The sequence below is a fragment of the Anopheles funestus genome, chromosome 2RL, assembly GCF_943734845.2.
Source record: "Anopheles funestus chromosome 2RL, idAnoFuneDA-416_04, whole genome shotgun sequence".
NCBI lineage: Eukaryota > Metazoa > Arthropoda > Insecta > Diptera > Culicidae > Anopheles > Anopheles funestus.
In genome coordinates, this window is record NC_064598.1 from 82942014 (window position 1) to 82962420 (window position 20407).

At 41.6% G+C, this 20407-nt stretch overlaps 2 protein-coding genes across 2 annotated transcripts; both read right to left on the reverse strand.

Annotated features, from left to right (window-relative positions):
* Nucleotides 1-9540: 9540 nt before the first annotated feature.
* LOC125774977 (tripartite motif-containing protein 45) lies at nucleotides 9541-17669 on the reverse strand. The gene is made up of 7 exons (XM_049445355.1): nucleotides 16698-17669; nucleotides 16307-16518; nucleotides 15304-15464; nucleotides 14517-14780; nucleotides 12487-13063; nucleotides 10742-11271; nucleotides 9541-10671 (listed from the first exon to the last, which is right to left on the reverse strand). The coding sequence occupies exons 1-7, from the start codon at nucleotides 17552-17554 to the stop codon at nucleotides 10417-10419; spliced, it is 2856 nt and encodes a 951-aa protein (XP_049301312.1). The 5' UTR covers nucleotides 17555-17669; the 3' UTR covers nucleotides 9541-10416.
* Nucleotides 17670-18087: 418 nt separating this feature from the next.
* On the reverse strand, nucleotides 18088-20371 carry LOC125774978 (odorant receptor 67d-like). The gene is made up of 6 exons (XM_049445356.1): nucleotides 19469-20371; nucleotides 18875-19419; nucleotides 18708-18807; nucleotides 18437-18526; nucleotides 18211-18366; nucleotides 18088-18141 (listed from the first exon to the last, which is right to left on the reverse strand). Exons 1-6 carry the CDS (start codon nucleotides 19694-19696, stop codon nucleotides 18088-18090), a joined length of 1173 nt encoding a protein of 390 aa, XP_049301313.1. The 5' UTR covers nucleotides 19697-20371.
* Nucleotides 20372-20407: the final 36 nt, after the last annotated feature.

The window sequence follows — 20407 nt, forward strand, 5'->3', positions numbered from 1 at the left end:
CTCGCACAGTAAACACAGCCACTCCATCCATTATCCACGTTGACACAGCGTTGGTTACAGATCGGATCATTGTCACAAATCAACGGCAAAACCGTACGCAAGGATGGTTTATAATTACGCACCATGCCCAAATTGTTTTTGCGTAGGGTGGAAATTGATATTCTCCAGCACCGTCCGATGATTATCTGATTGAACGGCAAACATTGCATAATCAACGCACGACTCCGATTCCGTTCGCCATTTGTTGATTTGAATAAACTTAATAAATTCCCAACACACCTCACATTAATTCCAAAGCCCCGCTTCGTCCCCCAAAATCCACTCGTCATTAGTCTCACCGCACACCTAGTCAAATTAAACGACCCATCCACAGCGAACAAAAACTTCAAATGCAAGCAAGCACCAAAAACTGTCCGTATATAGTTAGCATAAGCATTATCCCCGACCCCCGGAGTATCATTCAATTGCTTTCCCGACACACACACACACACACACACACACACACACACACACACACACACACACACACACACACACACACACACACAAAAACACTGTGTTTTTTATGTTTTGTTTCATCGCAACACTTCGTTTGCTGTGCCGGAAAAGTGGTTATCTCCGATTGGCACTAATGAATATAGAAACGGGTCGACTCCGAGTCCAATATCCGCAAACGGCAAACAAAATAAATTATTTTCCCCGTTGCACGCTTCTTCCACCTTCAAAACGCCGCCACAGTCGGCCAAACTGCACTAGGAAGATTGATTCTGTATAAATTGTTTAACTTGTTTTCTTTTTCCCCTTTCGCTGACCACCTACCGACTTCACCATTTGCCGATTGTGGTTGGCGAATAAACCCGATGATAGAAACATAATTTAACCGCAATCGCACAAAAGCACTTGCACTTGCACCCTTTTTTTGCCATCGCTTAATGCAAGTTTGCAGTGAATTTAAATTGCACTTCACTCGTTGCATCGTTGAAAGTCTTGGCGAAGAAGTTACCACACCGAATGACATTGCACTGTCATCATCCTGCACTGTTCGAACACGCGCAGGAAGTTTCCTTCACAGGATGGGAAAGATTTTCCTTTCCCTCGCTAAAGCAGTTACCGAATCCAATCAACAATCAAATATAATGCAATGCATATTGCTTGTGTGGCTGTATATGTATTTGATTCGTTTCACGTTGGAAGGCAGTGCTGATAGTAGACGACTTGAATCCATTTCTATGTAAGGTGAACTTCAGGAAATTTTTGCTCTACCTTTGAAGCAACAAGACGCTTAGGACGCTATCCTATTGAACTGATGTTTTGTTATGCTTTGCTTAGGAATGGGACAATTTAAATTGGAGTTTCCACAGGTGAAGTTGTGGTTTACAATTAAAACATAGTTGTATGCTATTTCGGTTTGATGTTCTGTAAAGTTCGTTCTTTATTGGAACATCACGGAATTCTGCTTCACCAACAATGTACTTTCCATTGCACTAGGATCAAACAATCGGAATCAACTGAATGCGTCTATAGATTTTATCCGAGCCTCTAGACAATGCTATCAATATTATAAAGGTTTAAATTGAAATGCATATACGTGAAGTTAAACACTCGCATAGGAAGAAAATACCAAACATGGTAAACAAACTTTCCGTGTTTCCGAGTTCCTGGAAAACGAGCAGATGAAAGTAAAATAAATGCTGCACTGCATAATAAATTCAATGCTTTCCCGTTCTCGGTCGCTCGCCTCCCAATTGTCCACTAGTTTTATGGCCTTCAGCAAAGGATAGCCAAATTCCACAAAGCACCGAAACGGGACAGAACTTCGTGGCGAGTAAACCTACCCCCTCACCCGTAACCACCTGAACCAGAAGGTTTCGACCGGCACCGAGCCACATTAACCACCCGGCCCGGAGACGCTTTAGTGTTGGTGCTTGTGTGCCTGGATGGTACGGTAACCCGTTGTACCAATGCATTGCATGTCCTGCACATAAAGCAAGTGCAAAGCATAACAATTAGTGCACACCCGGGAAATGGTAGCAAATGGGAATTAGCATGAGCACGAAGGAAACGGTTACGCGTCCGTGAAAAACGGCGCCTTGTACCGTCCTGGTGACAAAGTTAGCAAAAACCGGATGGACAATCTGTCGTGGCAGTTTTCGGTGGAAGGCAGAATGTGTCCTAGTGACTTTGACACTCCCTGATGTGTGTTTAGAGAAAACCGCGGGATATTTCGCAACGAATCTTCAGGCAGGCGGCTTCCCCAAAACATAGCCACCACACGGCAGCACAGTGTTTTCTTACGATGGCCGACAGTGTTAAATATCAACGGGTGTGTGTTTTTTTATGATGCTGGCTGTGTGCAACTCACAAATACCAACTACGGAACACTATACACACGGTACCATCCTCCATTCGAGCGCACTTTACACAGGGTGGCAAGTAGTTTGGTTATTCTGTTTTGCTTCACAATTGAATTGAAAGTTGTAGCAATGTTGTGTCGCTCACACAAGTGCACAAGTCACACGCTCTGATGGTGTTAACTGTGAGGGCAACAGCATTTAGTATTCAGGTGTGAAGAATTTCCAATTTATCCTACACTTTGCTCGAGACCATCATGCTGAAGAACATCATACTGGCGACGGTATATGTCCAGGAAGTAATAATATTTTGTAACATCAGTAAGCGCATGCATAATCGTAAAATCGTTGTTTGTTTCAACTCACTTGCAGGTGCTTGTGCAGATTTTCTCAACGTGACAGCTACCACAAACATTCGAACGGAGGAAGTCTTTGTTTTCTTGTAAGTTACATTTCTTGGGAAATTATTTTATTTAGCTGTCTTGTAGTGTCAAGTGCACAATACCGTTTTTAAATCGTTCTTTTATCGCTGTATTCTGTGTATTGTGCCATTGCATCTGTTGTACTGAAATGATTTTGAAACAGTGCAGGTGTTGCATTTTAATTTTGTTTTTTTAAGTGATTTTAACCCTATAACTACCAAGTGTTTCAAAGTATTTTATTTTGGTGGCAACACCAACAGCCATTTTGAAAACCTGGAGTATGTTTGTATTGTTTTGTTATCCAGACTATAAAATAAATATTGAGTTTTAGTTTCAGTTTCAGTTGGTTTCTTTATTAAAATGATATCTATTATAATAATTGCCTTAACATTGGTGCCGATCAATTGATCTCTACTCAATAAGGGGACGTTATAACGCATTGCGACAGTGGAAATTGTGCTGCTACGATATGATGTGAATCGAGGGAAAAATGTAAAAAATCCCTTTGTTTGTTATTCTTAAATGTATCGTATAGTCTAAAATAAATATTGAAATATTGAGCTTTTTTATGGTTTCCATTACGATTACGATCGCTAGGTTGAATGTCTTACACACTGTACTCAAAATGTAATGTTTACAAAATAAGCTTTGTTGAGAGACATTTTTTTCTCTCAGCAACGGAATATCCGGGTGAGCTCGATGATAGATCCTTATTGCTGTAGACTACATTTTGTCTCGGTTACATGACCTCAGTACTTGTAAGCATTTGCTTGACCAGTCGAGTGATCGCTTTTTGTGTTCGGGCGCCCGTTTGGAACCTCAGCAGCAGTTTAGTTTGTCATTTCTACGACTAAACTTGGCCTGTTTTCTGTAGGTTGATTTCCTTCTGTTGTTGTTGTTGAGTTGTTTTTTTTTCGGGATTCTGGACTCGCTGCTAGAAAAAACAACTTTCTGTCGAATCATTGCATTGCCAATAAACTCTTAATACAAATAACGATTGAATTAATAACATCAACAACAAGTAAGAATCATATTATATATAAATATACCACTGAACAGAAAATAGTCCGCATTATCTACGTGAGGATAGAGGAGGAAGGATAACAGGGTGATTCCGATTTCTGAAATTTGTGCATGAAGTGTTTAATAGAAAATATCAATTTTATTGGAATAAAATCGATAAAGTCAATCAAACTGGTACTATGGTAGTTCTACCGTTAATAATTTTTGTTGTAACTCGGTTCACACTTTTTCCAGGAACCGATCAGATCAATGCAAGGATCAGATCAATGCACAAATAATGATCGTAACCGGAACAGTTATTCTTGTTAGTTAATAAATGCAGAGCAAAAAAGGATTTTAACGCGGCTAGTGATGGGAAAATACCGCTGGCCCTGGAACCGTTCGGAACCGTAATCGGAACCGTTACATTCAAGTAACAAACCTGACCAGGTTCAGAAGTTTAAAAACACTGGTTACATCACGTACAAAATTAGCTCCACAATTCCAAATGCAAAATTCCAAAAGTAACCATGTACACTATGGAGTTCAAGGTGACGACGAGGTCCAAAGTAACCATGCACTTGTACCTGGTAAAATCCACGGGAGTAACAAAGACTTCCTATCTTATTACCACTTATTACCAGTACGTTAATTGTTGTTAACTATTTATCATTATTCACACCATAGATAGAAAATAATACTTTCCCTTGACGGTACGGAGCAATTATCGATAATTTGCACCTCGATCTGCTCATTGATCTTTACAATCGCAGTCAGCCTATCCCATCTACCGTAGCAAATTTAAATCGAGCACCCGGACCAGGAGAATAGGTACGACGGAAACAAATACCATTAATAAACCAACAATCACCTCAAACAATGGAAGCAAACATGCTTGGTCGCACCCGGGTTTCCCACGTTCGGACACACGCAAGCACGCACGCACACCGGGGTGGCGCCGTTGTCTATCGTACGACAACAATAGCTTCCGGGGAAAATCGGATCCCACTTTCCAAACAAGACAGGAAGCAAGGTCAACGGGAGAGAGAGGGAAAGAGAGAGAGAGTAGCCATGTTCCCACCCTTTTTCACGTATCATTTTGCTAGTGCCACAGGTAATATGGGCGTTGGAATGGATGCTTCGGTTTGCCTGGTGGAAAACTAAACTGTGGCCAATCGTTGACGACCCACCCACACCCAAACTTGCCCAAACAACCCCTACCCAGCGCAGAGTTAGCGAAACCTATGAAAATACGTACGTAGAAAAAGGATGCAAATACTCCTCGTGCTTGCACTACACGGTACTCGTTTAAACTGATCCGGCAAACATAAACTTTACCCGAGCGAGCATGGGTTTCAGTATCAAACATGCACATAATAGATTAACATTTGGTTTGTTCAATTAGCAGAAAGCCAGTCACATCTTTCTCGCTCACATACTCAGTCTCTTTCGCTTCCCATTTCTCGGTCACATTATTCATCTCTTCCCTTTTGTTTCACGAAAGCAAATACACACACTCAGACATGCTTCATCATAACCCACGAGCTCGTGATCGAAAAACACTTGTTTTATGTTCTACGTTGGTACAAAACGTGCGCTTACTCTCCACATTCGCACGAGCAATTCTACGGCTACGGTCGATCGTCCTTAGCAAATCTAAACTCGCGTACGTAGTACCCATTACGTATACCGGATTCACCTGTTTCACACAATACATACCGCTCCCTGCCACGTGGAATGCCGAAGGAAACTTGCGGACGAAACTAAGGATCGAACACATCGTACCCACGGCCGGTACATGGTACCGTTCCCGAAGCAATATTGGCCGCTATAAAATGATAATTTCTATATTCATGATAAGACTCATCCGGTGTGTTGCGGTGCGCTTTTTAGTGAGATGCATATCATAGCACCATCTGCCATGCTCGGTGCCTGTTTTCCCTCCAACATCACCGTGGTGCTCATTTGCTAACCTTCCCACCATCATCAGCACATTCCCGGACACGCTTAGAAGCAAACGACCGCATTATCATCTACCGGTTCGTAGCATTAGCGCGGCTGTAGAAGCCGAATCAACGCCATCCCGGCCATATAGCATATTTGATATAGCTTGGTTCGCGCATACCAAACAGCCCAAGTTCATGCATTCATTAGGCATGGGGTGAAATATTTATCTTTAAAAATCAATAAATTTTCATTATCATGCTTTTCATCACAGTCACACCCCCACCCTTTTTGTCGAGTGCTCGCGGGTCTGCTCACGCGTTCTAAAGAAAAGTACCAGGCGCCTCCATGTTGTCTGTATGAATAGCACCACGTTGTGCGTAGTCCTAACGAATTGTGGCATAGTTTGGCAAAACCTATACCGTTGCTTCAAATCAGCTGAAGCTGGCAGGGCACATGACATAAAAGTGATTGAAGACGAAATTGCAAATGCTAGGAAGATCGGTTTAATGATTTCGTGTTTGCGAAATGCATCGCACTGCCGGATGCGTTTGATGCGACGTGTTCGTACCGAGGTGTTTTGCTTTGAAATGCATGCAATGAATTTTGTATCATACAATCAAGTAACTGTGTAGTATGTTTTAAGCTTGAAATAAAATGATGCGAATTAAAACGAGGAGAGACCTGTTTGTGTTGTTAAAGTGATGTATGTAGTTTGTATATTTGGTTTTTTTATTAGTAAATTTTGTGAAATGGTACAAGCTACCTACGAAATATGACGTTTTTGTTATTATTATTACTATCAAATTTATTTGGTTGTCGTTTGGGGGTTACAAAGAAATTAACTTATCCTAAGGAATGGAAAAGAAATAGAGATACAGCAGTTGAGAAGTCGAACAGGTGATATGCATCATTAAAAGCTGAAAGTTGTTATTATTGCTATTAATTATTGTGTTTTTAATTGTTTAACTTGCAGTAATTTCCTAGGTTTCAGTCATTTTCCGGGAAAAATAATAATGCGTTCCGGAAAAATCCACGAAAGTCGAATAAAGTTAAACAATTCCATAATAATTTGTTTATTACGAAGCAGATGCTACATTATTATTTTTACTTAATATTTTACACAAGCCAATATTTACACATGTAGGATATAAAATATTATTATTTTTATTAATAATTCATGATTACACCTCTGGCCGTATTGTCAGCCTCAAGATGCTGAAGTGTACAAATTTCACAAGACATTTCCTCCTTGAACTCGACGAGCTCTTAAAAAAAATTCTCTCAACTCTAGTCTCACATAACCCAGTATAGTATAGTATTATTATAAACAGAGGTATTTTAATTACTTGATTGAAATTTCTTAACAAAACAGTATAGGGAAAGGAATACAAAACTCTCTTTTGTAACGGAAAATACCTCAACAATTCATGTTCAGGAAAACATGTTTTTCCTTGTAATTAAACAATGGTTAACATATCTTAACGTACTACCATGTATTAATCACCTACTCAAGGGATAAAATGGCTTGAGCCTGAGCTTGAAAAGCCTGGCAGTAGGCTTTTGACATCAAGATTTATTGCGTAATCCATCCGACTCTCGAGGGCCATCTGTCGCAGAGCAATCATCGGTGATTTGAATATTACATACCACCGAGGTCCGGTGTGTTTATGCTAATGGCATCGACCCATGCAGTCAACGTAACCGAACGATGCATCTACACTGTTGCATTTCTCCGTTGCATCGATGGTCATCTTCGCTTGCCGTTGTCTACCTCTCCGCACTCTCGTACCCACGATTGTCCGGTGCTGATTTGTCTGCAATTCCCATCATCAATAATTGATGCACGGAGAAGAATAACGGCCACCAGTAAGCACAAGACACCGGTCATTATTCCGTTGGCAAGTGAGCCCAAACAACCGAAACCGATCGGGAACGGTTGACAGGGACGGGACCGTTTCAGATGCCGACACAATTGACAACTGCTGCCGAATAAACTGCAGTGCAGTGCATCTGCAGAAATCAACTTCCGGCCGTCAGCAGCAGATGTAGTGCTGCCGTAAGCCAATCTCAGTCCCGATTCAGACGTTCCCATAAATCTTCTGCATTGAATGCACAACCCGCACCCTGATTGTATGCTAGAGTATTTGAAGATTCTGTTATCGAAGCGGAATGAGGAGAATTTCATAATCGCAGCACCATCATCTGTCACCGATACGTTAAACCAACGCTTGGCTGAAGACGGAAGGCGACCATTTTCTCCTGCATTCTCCACTTACAAGCCTCTTGCGAAACACAGCACGGAATCGTAGCAGTTGCATTGTATGTGCAGTGCAGCGTATTGATCGTCAATCCGAGCCACAGCTGTCAGTGCGATACAGATTGTTACTCCATTTTACATTTCAAATCAATTCACTTTTTATCACCTCGCTGTAGTGCCAGTGGAAATGTACGTTTTGAGCTGCCTATGATGAAACAGCAATAAATGTAAACGACATGAATGACATTTCCTCTGTGCCAGAAGTAAGAAAATTCAAAACCAGCAAAAAAAATCGTATCTTAAAAATAAAACCTATCCCGTCACTTCTAGCAACACAACCAGCCGAGTTGCATTTGCTTCTAATTGAGCTACAAATCATTTGCCAAAACTGACCCGCCCCACCCCAAGAAAAAAAAATAAACGGGTGGAATTACGAATTCGGCGGCCCTTTGCAATAGCAAGCGTCATAAATTTCCAACCTCCCAATGGACACGGTAAATTTGCGTCCCACCATTTAATGCCAGGAAAAGCTCCCACGCACAGTGAACCGCACCGGTGTGCTGTAAGCGTACGCAAAGTTCGATAAATTATGCTACATTAAAACAGCAGAAGGAACGTACAAAACGAAGCCGAAAAAAGAACATTAGATGAACGCAATATGGGAACATTATTGCGGAAGTGCAGAGAAGAAGAAAAAAAAAACCACTAAACAAAACAGCAACGGAAGGATGAGTTTTTTTTATTGTTTGTTTTCCTTTTTCTTCCACCGTACACGATGTAAGTTGTGGAAAAGGAGGATCGTTTTTATTTAATGTTTTGTACACCCTTGCACTGGTGGATGTGAGGACTGGATGAAATATTTGATCAATTAGTCCTTTCCGTGGAATCCCAATCATTTTCATACCAATCCACAGCCATTCAATACTACTCAGTTTTCGCCAAATGGCACGGGAGTGGAAAGAATAAAATGTTGCAAATTTATGTAGTTTATGATTGGAGGAATGTTAAACTTCAATGTTGACTAATTTACACTTAATTAGTTAAAACTATAATTGTTCTGCAGCCTTAATCCATACGTTTGTATCATTTACGGAAAATTCGGCCTGCAATTGGTAATCCAAAAAAATTAAAAGATATAAATTCAATTTAATTGGTTTAACAAATAAATTTGAAACAAAACAAAATGTTGTGATTTCCACGGAAAGATTGTTTTAGCTATAAACTCCGATGTGATGTACACACGTAAAAACAAACAAATTTCGTAATTAAAACACAATGTTTCAATATTTCCAAAGTTATGTTTTGTTTCGTTCATTTCTACCTACATGACACAGTATTTCGACCGATTTTTATTGACTATTATTGTAGAAACAAAGTTGAAAAGTTAAATTACGTTTGTACATTTCTTCGAAATTTATACGTTAAAATGGATTCGCATTAAGCCTTAGCAACGAATTTTAAACCTTAACAACGAACGAACCTAAAACAAAAATAATAGTGCTTCATATTTAATCTGTCCATTTGCAGAAGTAAATATTAAATCAAACTACTGCCCCATTAGTTATTGACGCAAACAGTACCAGTGCACTGATGGTATTATTTATTGCACTCCCTTCATTTAATTCTCGGTGTCCTGTATAAACGAATCTGACAAACAAAAAAACTTGCAGTCAAAAATTGACTAGAATCAACTAAATCAATTACACGTTTTCATTTCCCTCGTTTTTCCCCCTTCCTCTTTCTCTCTCTCTCAACACCCCGTACAAACACAAAGCCAGCAAGTGCTCATTTGATTTAGCGAATATTTACTCTGCGATCTATTTTGGAATTTCACCCTTTTTTTAATCCTCTACAACAAAACCAACATTCCAAAGTGGGGAATGTCTAAACGCCACCGCTCCATGATACGGATAATAGTTTATTTCTCTTTGTTTCTATAATCTATTGCGATGCATTTTGCAATTGTGGCTTTCGGTGCGGAGGATAATAATTCTTTCCGTATCGTGGTACAGTTGGCCGGGATTTGAGTGGCGTACGCACAATTGGAAAACAAATATCATCGGTAACATTGGGGAACAGTGAACAATTTATTGCATCAAATCCGTCGTAACGGCAAGCATGAACAAGTGGAGTATACCACTCGAATGGCGCCCCCTATTTGTACGCGTCCATAAAGAATGAACGTCGTTACTCGACTGGTGCTTTTTGCTGATTTGAAATGAGAAATAGCACTACGTCGCTGGGTGTGTCTGTGTGTATGAATGTACGCGAGACAGCATCGGAGTGAGCTTTTCCGAAAAATAGCCTTTTTCCCCAACGGTTCTTATATGCTCATGCGCCAAAACAAAACCCGAACCTCACCCGAACACGAACACTTGAAATGGTCTTCATCTAGCTTGGTTGTAAAGTTTTCCGCGAGATGGCGCTTTCTGTCTTGTTACACTTTACGCTGCGTATCATTTCCAACCGTTGCCGTACAGTCGGAATATTCCTGCAGACTCCCGCAACACGACCAGTGGCGCTGTCCGGGATGGCCTGCATGTCCATGACCGCAGCCTCGATATCCGCCGGGCATGATGCTTCCACATGCACAGGTACCACCCTTGGTACCACCGCCGGAACAGAACGAGCAGCAATGATACACGCCGTAGTGAGGTCGAAGCTTGTGAATTCGCAAAACTACCGGACATTCCTGTGCAAAAGTAAAATCAACCATATTACTATCGCTCGTATCAGCGTACAGACACCACCAAGCGACCTGCCTCCAGTATCTTCCCGTCGACGAACAGCATCAGATGCATTACACCTGGGCGTGGCGGTACAAACGTCAACCCGTACGACCCATCCCGATTGTCAACGATGGACATCGCAACCGAGTGATCTTCGTCGTCCCGAAAGTGAAGATCTGTTTGCACCGTAATACCACCATGCCCGAGGCGTCGTCCTTCGTAGTCCCGCACGACCAACGTCAGCTGGACGCGCTTGTGTGCCTTGAGTGTGGCCAGCTCGCCGGCCGAATGTTCGATTCCACTATGCCTTGGGTCGGCTTTCTGTGTGGTCACAATGCCAAACAATGGTACGCCGGTCTGGACACGCACGCTGGGCGCTTCCTCGTCGGCCAGAAACTGTACCGTTTCGGTAACGGTGCTATCGAGCGTACGGGTCGGTTTGAGGCATTCTTCAAACCGCTTGAGTAGTATGCTGACAAAGAGCAGATTCTCCACGTCACTACCCTCTGCCATGAGCTCCTCGGCAAATTCGATCGCGGCACGAGCGTTCTGCGAACGACATTCTACGGAACGGGGGAATAACATGAAAATTCATTACGAATATTGGAAATGAGCTGATTAGAATCTTATTAACCTTTGTTTTATCTTCTTTGAAGATGTCTATGCAAACATTAAAGAATAATAAAAAATAAATTTTCATAGGTTACAAATGATTATTTCATGATTTTAAGGAAAATTTTCCGCTGTTTTTAAAATATGTGCTCAGTTTTAAAACGTTTTAAAAAGAGGATTTTGATTAAAAAAAATTCTTCCGAATGATTTAAAATAAGTACTCACAATAGTGTGTCAGATAATAAGTGCTCAAAAATGACAGATAAAATATTTATAATATCAAATATAATAATATTTGACATATAAACTGCAACGTGACAGCTAAAACCATTCATGCAATAGCATACGTATAATACAATATGTTCTAGTTAAAAATAAAATTCACTTTGCTTTTGCAACAATTAACCCAAAAATTAAAATAAAACCGTGTAAATAAAAAACCACGCACTGATCATTCATTATCGACAAATACTTATCAAATAAAAAATATTCCTATTATCCGTGTTAACTGTTTAACCGCGTCTAGTCGCGTTGCGATGAACACGGACAATCGAAATCGAGTATATGATTAAAAAAGAAACAAAATAACAGAAAATGTAAAATCAACCAAAACTATAAAACATTTACTTTAAGTTACTTTAACCGGTCAGACAATGACTGACCTACCATTCCCATAATGATGAAACAACTATTGCAATACACTTTGTTCATCAGAAACGAATTCCTCTCATCAACTCATTGGCTCAATATAAAAGAAATAAATTAACACCTTTTTGCCATTATCCGAAACAGTGAACATGGACGCAAAAATTCCTCTGCATAATGGTTTGTACAATTAAAAGTTTCTCTTCCCAAAAAAAAAAGAAACACATCACAAAAACAGCACATCATTACTCTACCCTCAAAGGTATCAAATTATGTGGCCGTTTTTTTCTACCGAAAACTCACCACCTAAATGGGGTTGTTTAATTACAATTTCATTTAACGTCATTTCATCAGTTTATCCCTTTTGCATTAGCCTGCAACATGTCTCACATGTCTTCAGTGTCTTATGGCAAATGATTTCCTCTGTTTTCCCAGTTCTTCCCACCAGGGGAATTTTGTTAATCTTCAAATTTGCAAAACTGCTTCCCAATCGTACGCTTAGCCCCATGCACCATACTTACCAAGGTCTAGCTTTTGTGCCATAATCATCTCCATCTTTGCCTGGCGGATGTTACTGATCTGCTCCACCAGGGCACGCCGATGCTCCTCGAGTGCTGCCACGTACTCGTCCACAAACGCGTCCACCTCCTGCTGGACCGCCTCACAGCGGCTGTTGATCCGGACGGTCAAATCGTTCAACCGTCCGACCGACTGAAGCGCATAGTCCTCAAGGGGACGTGTCTGCTCGATGGCACCCCGAACGAACCGCCCGTACACCTTCCCGGCCCGTACCACCGTCGTGCAGCGATGGTCCCGGTGCAGCAGTGTGCTACACTCGCCACAGATCACCTGGTGGCAACTGGTGCAGAATAGGTTTAATTGATGTTCCGGATGCATCGGACATTTAATCGACCGTGGTCCAACCGACTCCGTCTCCCCCGGGACGGTCGAGTTCCGCCGGGGCCGAACTTTCAACAGCTCGCTCAACCCAACGTCAAGCCGCACGATACCGTGCGATGCCGTGCCACGTTGCCGCTTGTGAGCTTCCTTGCAAAAGTTGCACAACTTTAACGAGCACGTTTGACACGACGCAACTGCCTGCTGGAAATCAATGCAATACCGGAACACCAGATGCACAGTAGTTTCGATTCGTTTCGCGTTGTTTTTTTGTTGTTGTTTTGTTTCGTCCACAAAACATTTGTACGTAAGGGTCACCAGTTGGGCGCGAGTAAGGGAACAGTTTCCGCGCGGCGTGGGGTTGAAAATAAAAATGGAAAAATCGAATTAGTTTTTAACTCGACTAAGGCGTGTGAAAATTGAACCATGAGAAAAACACTGTTGCGCTTTCGCAACGTTTCGCGGATGGACGCGCTGGATTTGAGGATTTGGTTAGGAAGGAAAACGGGAGCATGGAAATATAATTCCATAAAAGTCTACCCTGGAACTATCGCGGCACAAGCGGTGAGGTAGCAAAAAAAAGGAAGAAACAAACACAAAAACTGGGGACAAATATTGCAAACCGGGGAAAAAAACGAGCGAAATTGAAGCCATCGTGGCCTGGTACCGTACGGTATTGCGGTTGCAATTGGTTTCGCCGAACGCTGACCCCATTTCAATGAAATTGGATTGTGAGTGAAGTGATGATGAAAGATTAGTGGTTTAGAAAATGAAATAAAAGTTTAATACTCGGTTGAAGCAAAAAAAAAAAATCTTTGCCAATAGTAAATTGCTGCTGTTCCTACACGAGTGCATAACATTTTAAACGAAAAAATTAAAGTATATAAGGCAAATTAAGTCTAAAAATCAATTTGCAACTCGTTGAAAGCCGAAAGTAGTATTAATCTATGCAATGAAGTTGAATGTAATTTTTTTACTCAAGTTTTAAGTAAAAATAACATTTGTGTATTTGTGCCATTTGTTTTTTTAGTTTAAAATTTAGTTTTCCTTATCGTTTTACTCATCAACCATGCCAAAGACTTTATGTTGGACTTGTTCTTTGCCAGGTATAACATATTAGCATTTCGTTATTATTGTTTCTGTTGAAATTTGCAACAGTTCTGTGGATTCACAAAGTTTTTCAAACCTAACAACTATCTTTTCTCCTGAACTTTAACTGTGTGTAGTTCCGTTCGTAGTCAGCGCATCAATTCAAAACATGCTTTTCCCTTGAAACTACCGCATATAAACAATCAAGAATTTTGTTTTACAGCTGCTTTGCGCTACACATATTTCAACGCAATAATCTGCCAAGAGCAACAACCACACAAAGTGCTCGTATTGAAAATGGTTTCAACAAACACAAAACAAAAACAAGAAAACTTTATGTATTGAATGATAAATGTCAAAACTTTGAGCCACTCTCCAATCCAATCCAATCTGATGTTTTCGCTTCGGTTCGTGTTTTTTTCCTTTTCTTCTCCTTTCTTTTACGAACATACCCGTTCGAACATTGCGCCCATGCACGAATGCACCATGGGACCAAACAAGGTGTAAAACTGATATCCTTTTTTTTTGTTGCCCCGAAATATTCCGCACATCATGTATGACTTACCGTAACCTCGTCCGAGCATAACTCGCACAGCGCCAATGCGATTGATGATGCACAGGTGGTGGGCGATCCGAGACGGGACGAAACCGGCGACGGCACATGCTGGGAAATGATGTTCTCGATTTTCCTTGCGAGCACAAAGTGCTGCGGCAGTTGGCCAACACCGCTCGGTCCGGCCGGTAACTCCGTCGGATGGTTACAGGTGGGACAGATGAGAACTTTTTCCCTGTCACCATATATTACCTTGGCCTTAACTTTGTCCCTTCCCTGCAAGAGATAAAGGGGTTGGAGGGTGAGTGAAGCAGAGTAAGCAAGATGGAACAACACGCTGATCGCACTCCAGCCCCGGGGTCGGATGGGCTGTCTTGGTACGATGCTTTTGAAGGATGGGCTGCCTGGTAACGATGACACCTGCTTGGTGCGCACTTTCCAGAAATATGTTCAACCAGAATGTGTGTCATCTTTGCCTGCACGACGCGACACCGCATAAAATGTAGCGCAAATTGAGAGCTATTCATTTTGTGCGGATCAGCTTTAAACTGTACGCTGCATGTAACCTGAGCACTATCGCCGTTTCGAGGATAATCTTGTACTGGTAGAACCAATAAAGTGATGTACGTTTTCTTTTTTGTTTGATTTCTTTTCCACCTTTCACTTTTGGACGGTGGCGAACGAGGCAAAATGGATTGATGTTGCTTTCGAAACTAAAGACCTACAAAACGCTATTGATTTACTGCATTTTGAACAGTATTGTAGCACAAAAATGGTCTGCAAAGATAAAACTACATACCTTTTCCGATTTGACCGGCGATCGCAAACAGTGCTGCTCACGAAAGCTCTGAAAGGAGGCGCGCAGCTGTTCGAAACGTGACTCGCCGATGGTGCTCACCGATGGGGGTGCGTTATTATTGTCCATTTTCCCCTCGGCTATATCCTTTTCACTGTGCTGAACTGATGTGCAACGAAAGAAAGGATTTCATATTTAATGTTTTTTGTTGTTGCTTCAAACAGTATAGAGCTGATTGCAATTCGTGATGTGCTTCAACAAATTTATTGACTTTGCAGCAATAAAAGTAGTTTAATAATTATAATGGATAAAAGTAGATAATAATTTAAAACTGGTTATAATATTTCACTAAAATATGTAAGAGGGTTTCACAGCTCCTTTGTAAAACTGTGAATGGCATTTATCATTTCTGACAAATGAAACTAACCTCTTAAACCATGTAAACATATTTCAAGATTATGAACATTTTATATAAAAAAAAAGTCAAATTCGGTGTGTTAAGCGATGTGATAAAAATGGCTAGATATTACCAAAACTATGTTCTACTAGTCAGCTCACAGGTCCGATAATAGACAACTATTTAATAACAAAGAAAATAAATACAGAGCATAAATACTTAGCAACACAAAACACCACTAACCCATGAATTGTGAGCCCAAATCATGTTAAACCATCAAATTAAGCGTATCATAAAGGACAAGAAGAAAAAAGCAACACGCTACAACCTTCAAGTGTTTGTTTGCTCTAAGCACAAATGATGGTTTTACGAACGCTAAAGAACAACCAAAGCCTTTACAGCAACAAAACACACCTACTCACGCCGCGACAAGTGCTACGACCGAAGCCATACCGATAGCAAAACGTGCCCCACATGTGGCCCCAATAAATCTTTGCTTATCGAAGTCATACACAGTCAACGAGCTGAGGTGCATCACACAAACAAAACAGTACTCTCTCTCACACACACACACACAGGTTTAGCCTTTTTGGACGAGTCACAACTTACGGTCCCAATCGAAGCTGGCATTTTCGTTGACGCGCTGCCAGAACAGTGCACTGTCCTGTCCGTGCGTGACCGACGCTGCTGCCCGTTCCAAGCAAGGCCGGCAAAACGTGTGCAGACAGTCCAGCACACGTGGTTCCCGCAGTAACTTCTCGCACAGCCCGCACCGGAACTTGTCGGGCAGAAATTCCGTTGGAAAGTGGTCATAGATGGTACTGCCAGCAGGTCATCGCAAAAGTAGCGCCCCGGCTCCGAGCGATGTTGGCGATGTAAAGTGTGTAGGTTGATGCCGAAAAGGGGGAAAAAACGGAGTAACAATAGTGGTATTGGATCGGTAAGTAAACATCGATGGAGCCGGTAAACGACCGAAAGGGTCCAGGTACTAGATACTCACGATATCTCGTCAAATTTATGTTGGTCCCTGCGTTGGCCACCCATCGATGCCCTCGAGCTTAACGAACCGCGCGAACCATTGACATCCTCCGGGCGACCACTTTCCGACGGTATCATCATCAGCATCATCTTTACCGCACCGGACCCGGTTGCCGATGGCCCCGGATGGTCTTCGTACGCTAGCCCACAGCTAGCCGGAAGTGGCTCCGGATGCTGTTCCACGGCGAGCTGCTTATCCAGCTCCGATTGATTGCTGTACGCCGAGCTGCGCCGGAGGCTACTCTTTCGTGGACTATCGTCGCCGGTAGGGCTGCCGGTGTTTGCACTCATTTGCTCCGGTGAACGCAGGTACTCCTCGGCAGTTCTACACTTCCTGCCACGTTCGGTACGTTCCGTCGCCTTTCGCACACCTAGCTGCTCCGGGGTTAGATTAAAAGTCAATTTCCCACCGCCCTTGGGCAATGATTCCAGTAACGGTGGGCCCACTCTAGTTGAACCGATCCCATTCGTTAGCACAACAACGGACGCTTCGACGTGCTCTTCCTGCAACCGGACGTATCGTTGGACGGCATCGGGCCCTTCGTCGGCGGGCGTTGCCGGTCTGGGCGACACAGGACGGCCCTTGACCGATGGGGCCCGTTGGTCATGGCAATCACTCTCTTCACCGTCCGAATCTTCACTAGCCCATGGTGGATGGGCTGTTACGATCGTATCCACTCTGGTCCGTCCGGTACAGCGTGCTCTCGGGGATTTTCGTCGCTCGTCCATCGCCTCACCGTCGGTTGTGGTCGTAGAGTCAGCGTGGGCAAGCATCGACCGATGGCACCAGTTTGAAACGTTCGTTGTTTCAGGATCCATTAACAGTTCTCAATCTAACCAAAGGCCACCGTTAAAGCACATCGAGCAAACGAGAGACAAAAAAAAACACCCATTTATCGACGAACGGAAATCGACGGAACACCCACTACCAGCGATAAACATTACAGAACTGAAACGCAACGCTGCCCGACCGGGATAGCCCAGCGGTATCGTAAAAACATACTTAGAATGCTTGATAATTGAATTAGTGCTGGAATGCACCGTGCGTCCACCGGGACATATGCTAGCCGTTACGGCGATAAGTGACGTGCAATGAAGTGGATTGTTGTACAGATTGCCTTTTCAGCGAACTGGCATAGATTTTCAAGTGAGCTAAAAGGGCAAAAGTATTGCCCTGCTGCATAACCATACAGTTTATTTTATTCATGGCAATTAACGTATTCGTGTAATTATGTCATTAGGTGTAATTATAATCTGTTCATACATTGATTGCAAATCTATTGGTATGTGAGAGAGATTACCACGAATGCTACAGGTATCTTCGGGAAATATAATTTTCCTCAAGCTGCATTTTACGCAACATACTGCATAACCATTACGAAAAACTGGTACAAACCTTTCAACACCTGTTGAAGCATAGAAAAATATATCAGATATAAGTTAAATGAGGTGATTCGTAACATAACAATACTCACGCTCATGTACGCCTCAAAGTTCATTGGATGAAACCCAAAAGCTGTCAGCATCATGGGACGCTGTTGTCTCGATACAAGAAAGCAAAACTCTTTCTGTTCCTTCACCGGCAGCTTGTACCATGGCATTGAAATTATTTTATGATACACTTCGTCAATCTTTGTGGAAAAATAAAATAATATACTCTATGGAGAAAACTGAAATTGGCGCAACATTTATGATAAATACCTTCAGTTCAATTATATGGCCTATGATAAAGTAAATTGTGAGCTCCGTAAACATAACCAACAAAAAGCAGTACGTTGGATACCAGTCTGTCTGAAAGAAGAATGACGGTTCATTATTAATGTTTACAAAAAAACTGCTCCAGGAACGAAAGGAAATACTGATGCATTTTGTTAAACGAGAAGAAATTGTTAATGGAGTTGGATTTTTTTAAACCAGATATTTTAAAAAAATTAATCAAAAATATTCCTCACTTAATAAAATTAAAACTTACCAACGCTACCAGCAGCATGCAGTCACATATTGTAAACACGCCCATCACCACCTGTGCTAGACATTGGAGTCCAAAGATGTCTTCAATGATGTTCAAGAAGCTTTGGGCAACAAAACATAATCGTGAACAACTTCCTAGACTAAACATCCAAACATTATATCCCTCACCTAGTTGACTGTTGATGATCGTACATGCACTGTACCCACTTTTCTCGTACTTCCGATCTCTTTGTATCATCTTTCATTGGATCATTCAGCATGGCTTCAAGCTCACCAAGGTGAACAATCAAAATATCTGCTACGACCATTGCATACATCGCAAACACCAAGAACAAGAAATCGGACAACATAACTCCCATAACGCCGTTTACGGTAAGGTTTAGTTGAAACGCCATATTTACCGCATACCCAGTCATGGTACTATAGTCAAAGTACGGTAGCTCGTGTAGAAACAACGGCAATATTTGACTTGTAGTGCAATAAGCAAATATTGGGTAGGACATAAATGCAACTGCAGTACTGATGCATATTACCCTCATAACACGAAATATAATCCATAGATAACGACCAGCTCGATCGAGCACTGCAACTTCTTCCATTGTTCCTTTCTGAAAACGTTCTAGAATATCTTGCTCTATTTTATCGGTGAGTTGTTTCACCTCATTTGCCTTTGAGTGTGAAACAAAAAATTTTATAAATAGCTGTAAAGGAGAATTAACTGTTTTCATTTATAATGCGATTTAACATTTTTACATATCATACCTGGAAAGCGGTTCCCAACGTGACGAGAACTTTCATCATATGCATCCGATCGTTCCTATACTTTATCACGGTCGTTATGGTGCTGATAAGGTAGATTATCATTTCAAGCACCATATGGTAAGATGCTGGTTTAAATTTTCCAGGAGCCGTCCACATTTCGATTCCTAATGGTTTCGAGTAAAATATCAGCGGTTTCAAAAGCTGACGAAAGTTTTCAACGGATGCCATAAGTAAGAAAAGCTGCAGAATTATAACAGACAACCTGATCTAGACTTATCAAATCACAGGCCAATCTAGGACTGGTTCTCAACTTTTTCATGGCACGCCTTTTCGCCCACATTCTATTGTTAAGATTATTTTATTTCCTTCATTACTTATTACAAAGCGTGTGGAATATCTACGGACAGTGCAGCATAGTAAAACGCTCCATAGAACATCTGTTGCATACATCTGAGTAATTAGAAGTGCAATTAAGCCACACGTGCATTTCCCAATTGGTTGGGAAAATGTCACATATGCTACAGTGAATGTTTTTTTTTAAGTTTTGCTATTTACGCAGGTTTGTAATTCTGTTTTAAAATGTTGAATATCTTTGAATATGATACTTGTAATTAAAATTGATAATTTAATTTTTTTTTTTCTCGGTTAGAACAGCCTGGCCGTATCAAGACTTATTTTACCACGTAGCAGGATAGTCAGTCCATGCTACGGGGAGACGGTCCGGATGGGATTTGAACCCGGTCCCTGCCGTGTGGACGGGCGCCGTTTTTTCACATACATCACCGGACCGCCCCAACTTTAAAAAAATTGCTTAGAATACAAATGCAACTACTATTTGCTTACTATTTCCATTCCTGATACATCTTCTCTTTCGTAATTCGTTGTTTTACCATCGTCTTATTCCTGTCTTGATACAAATTACTGAATAATATTATTTTC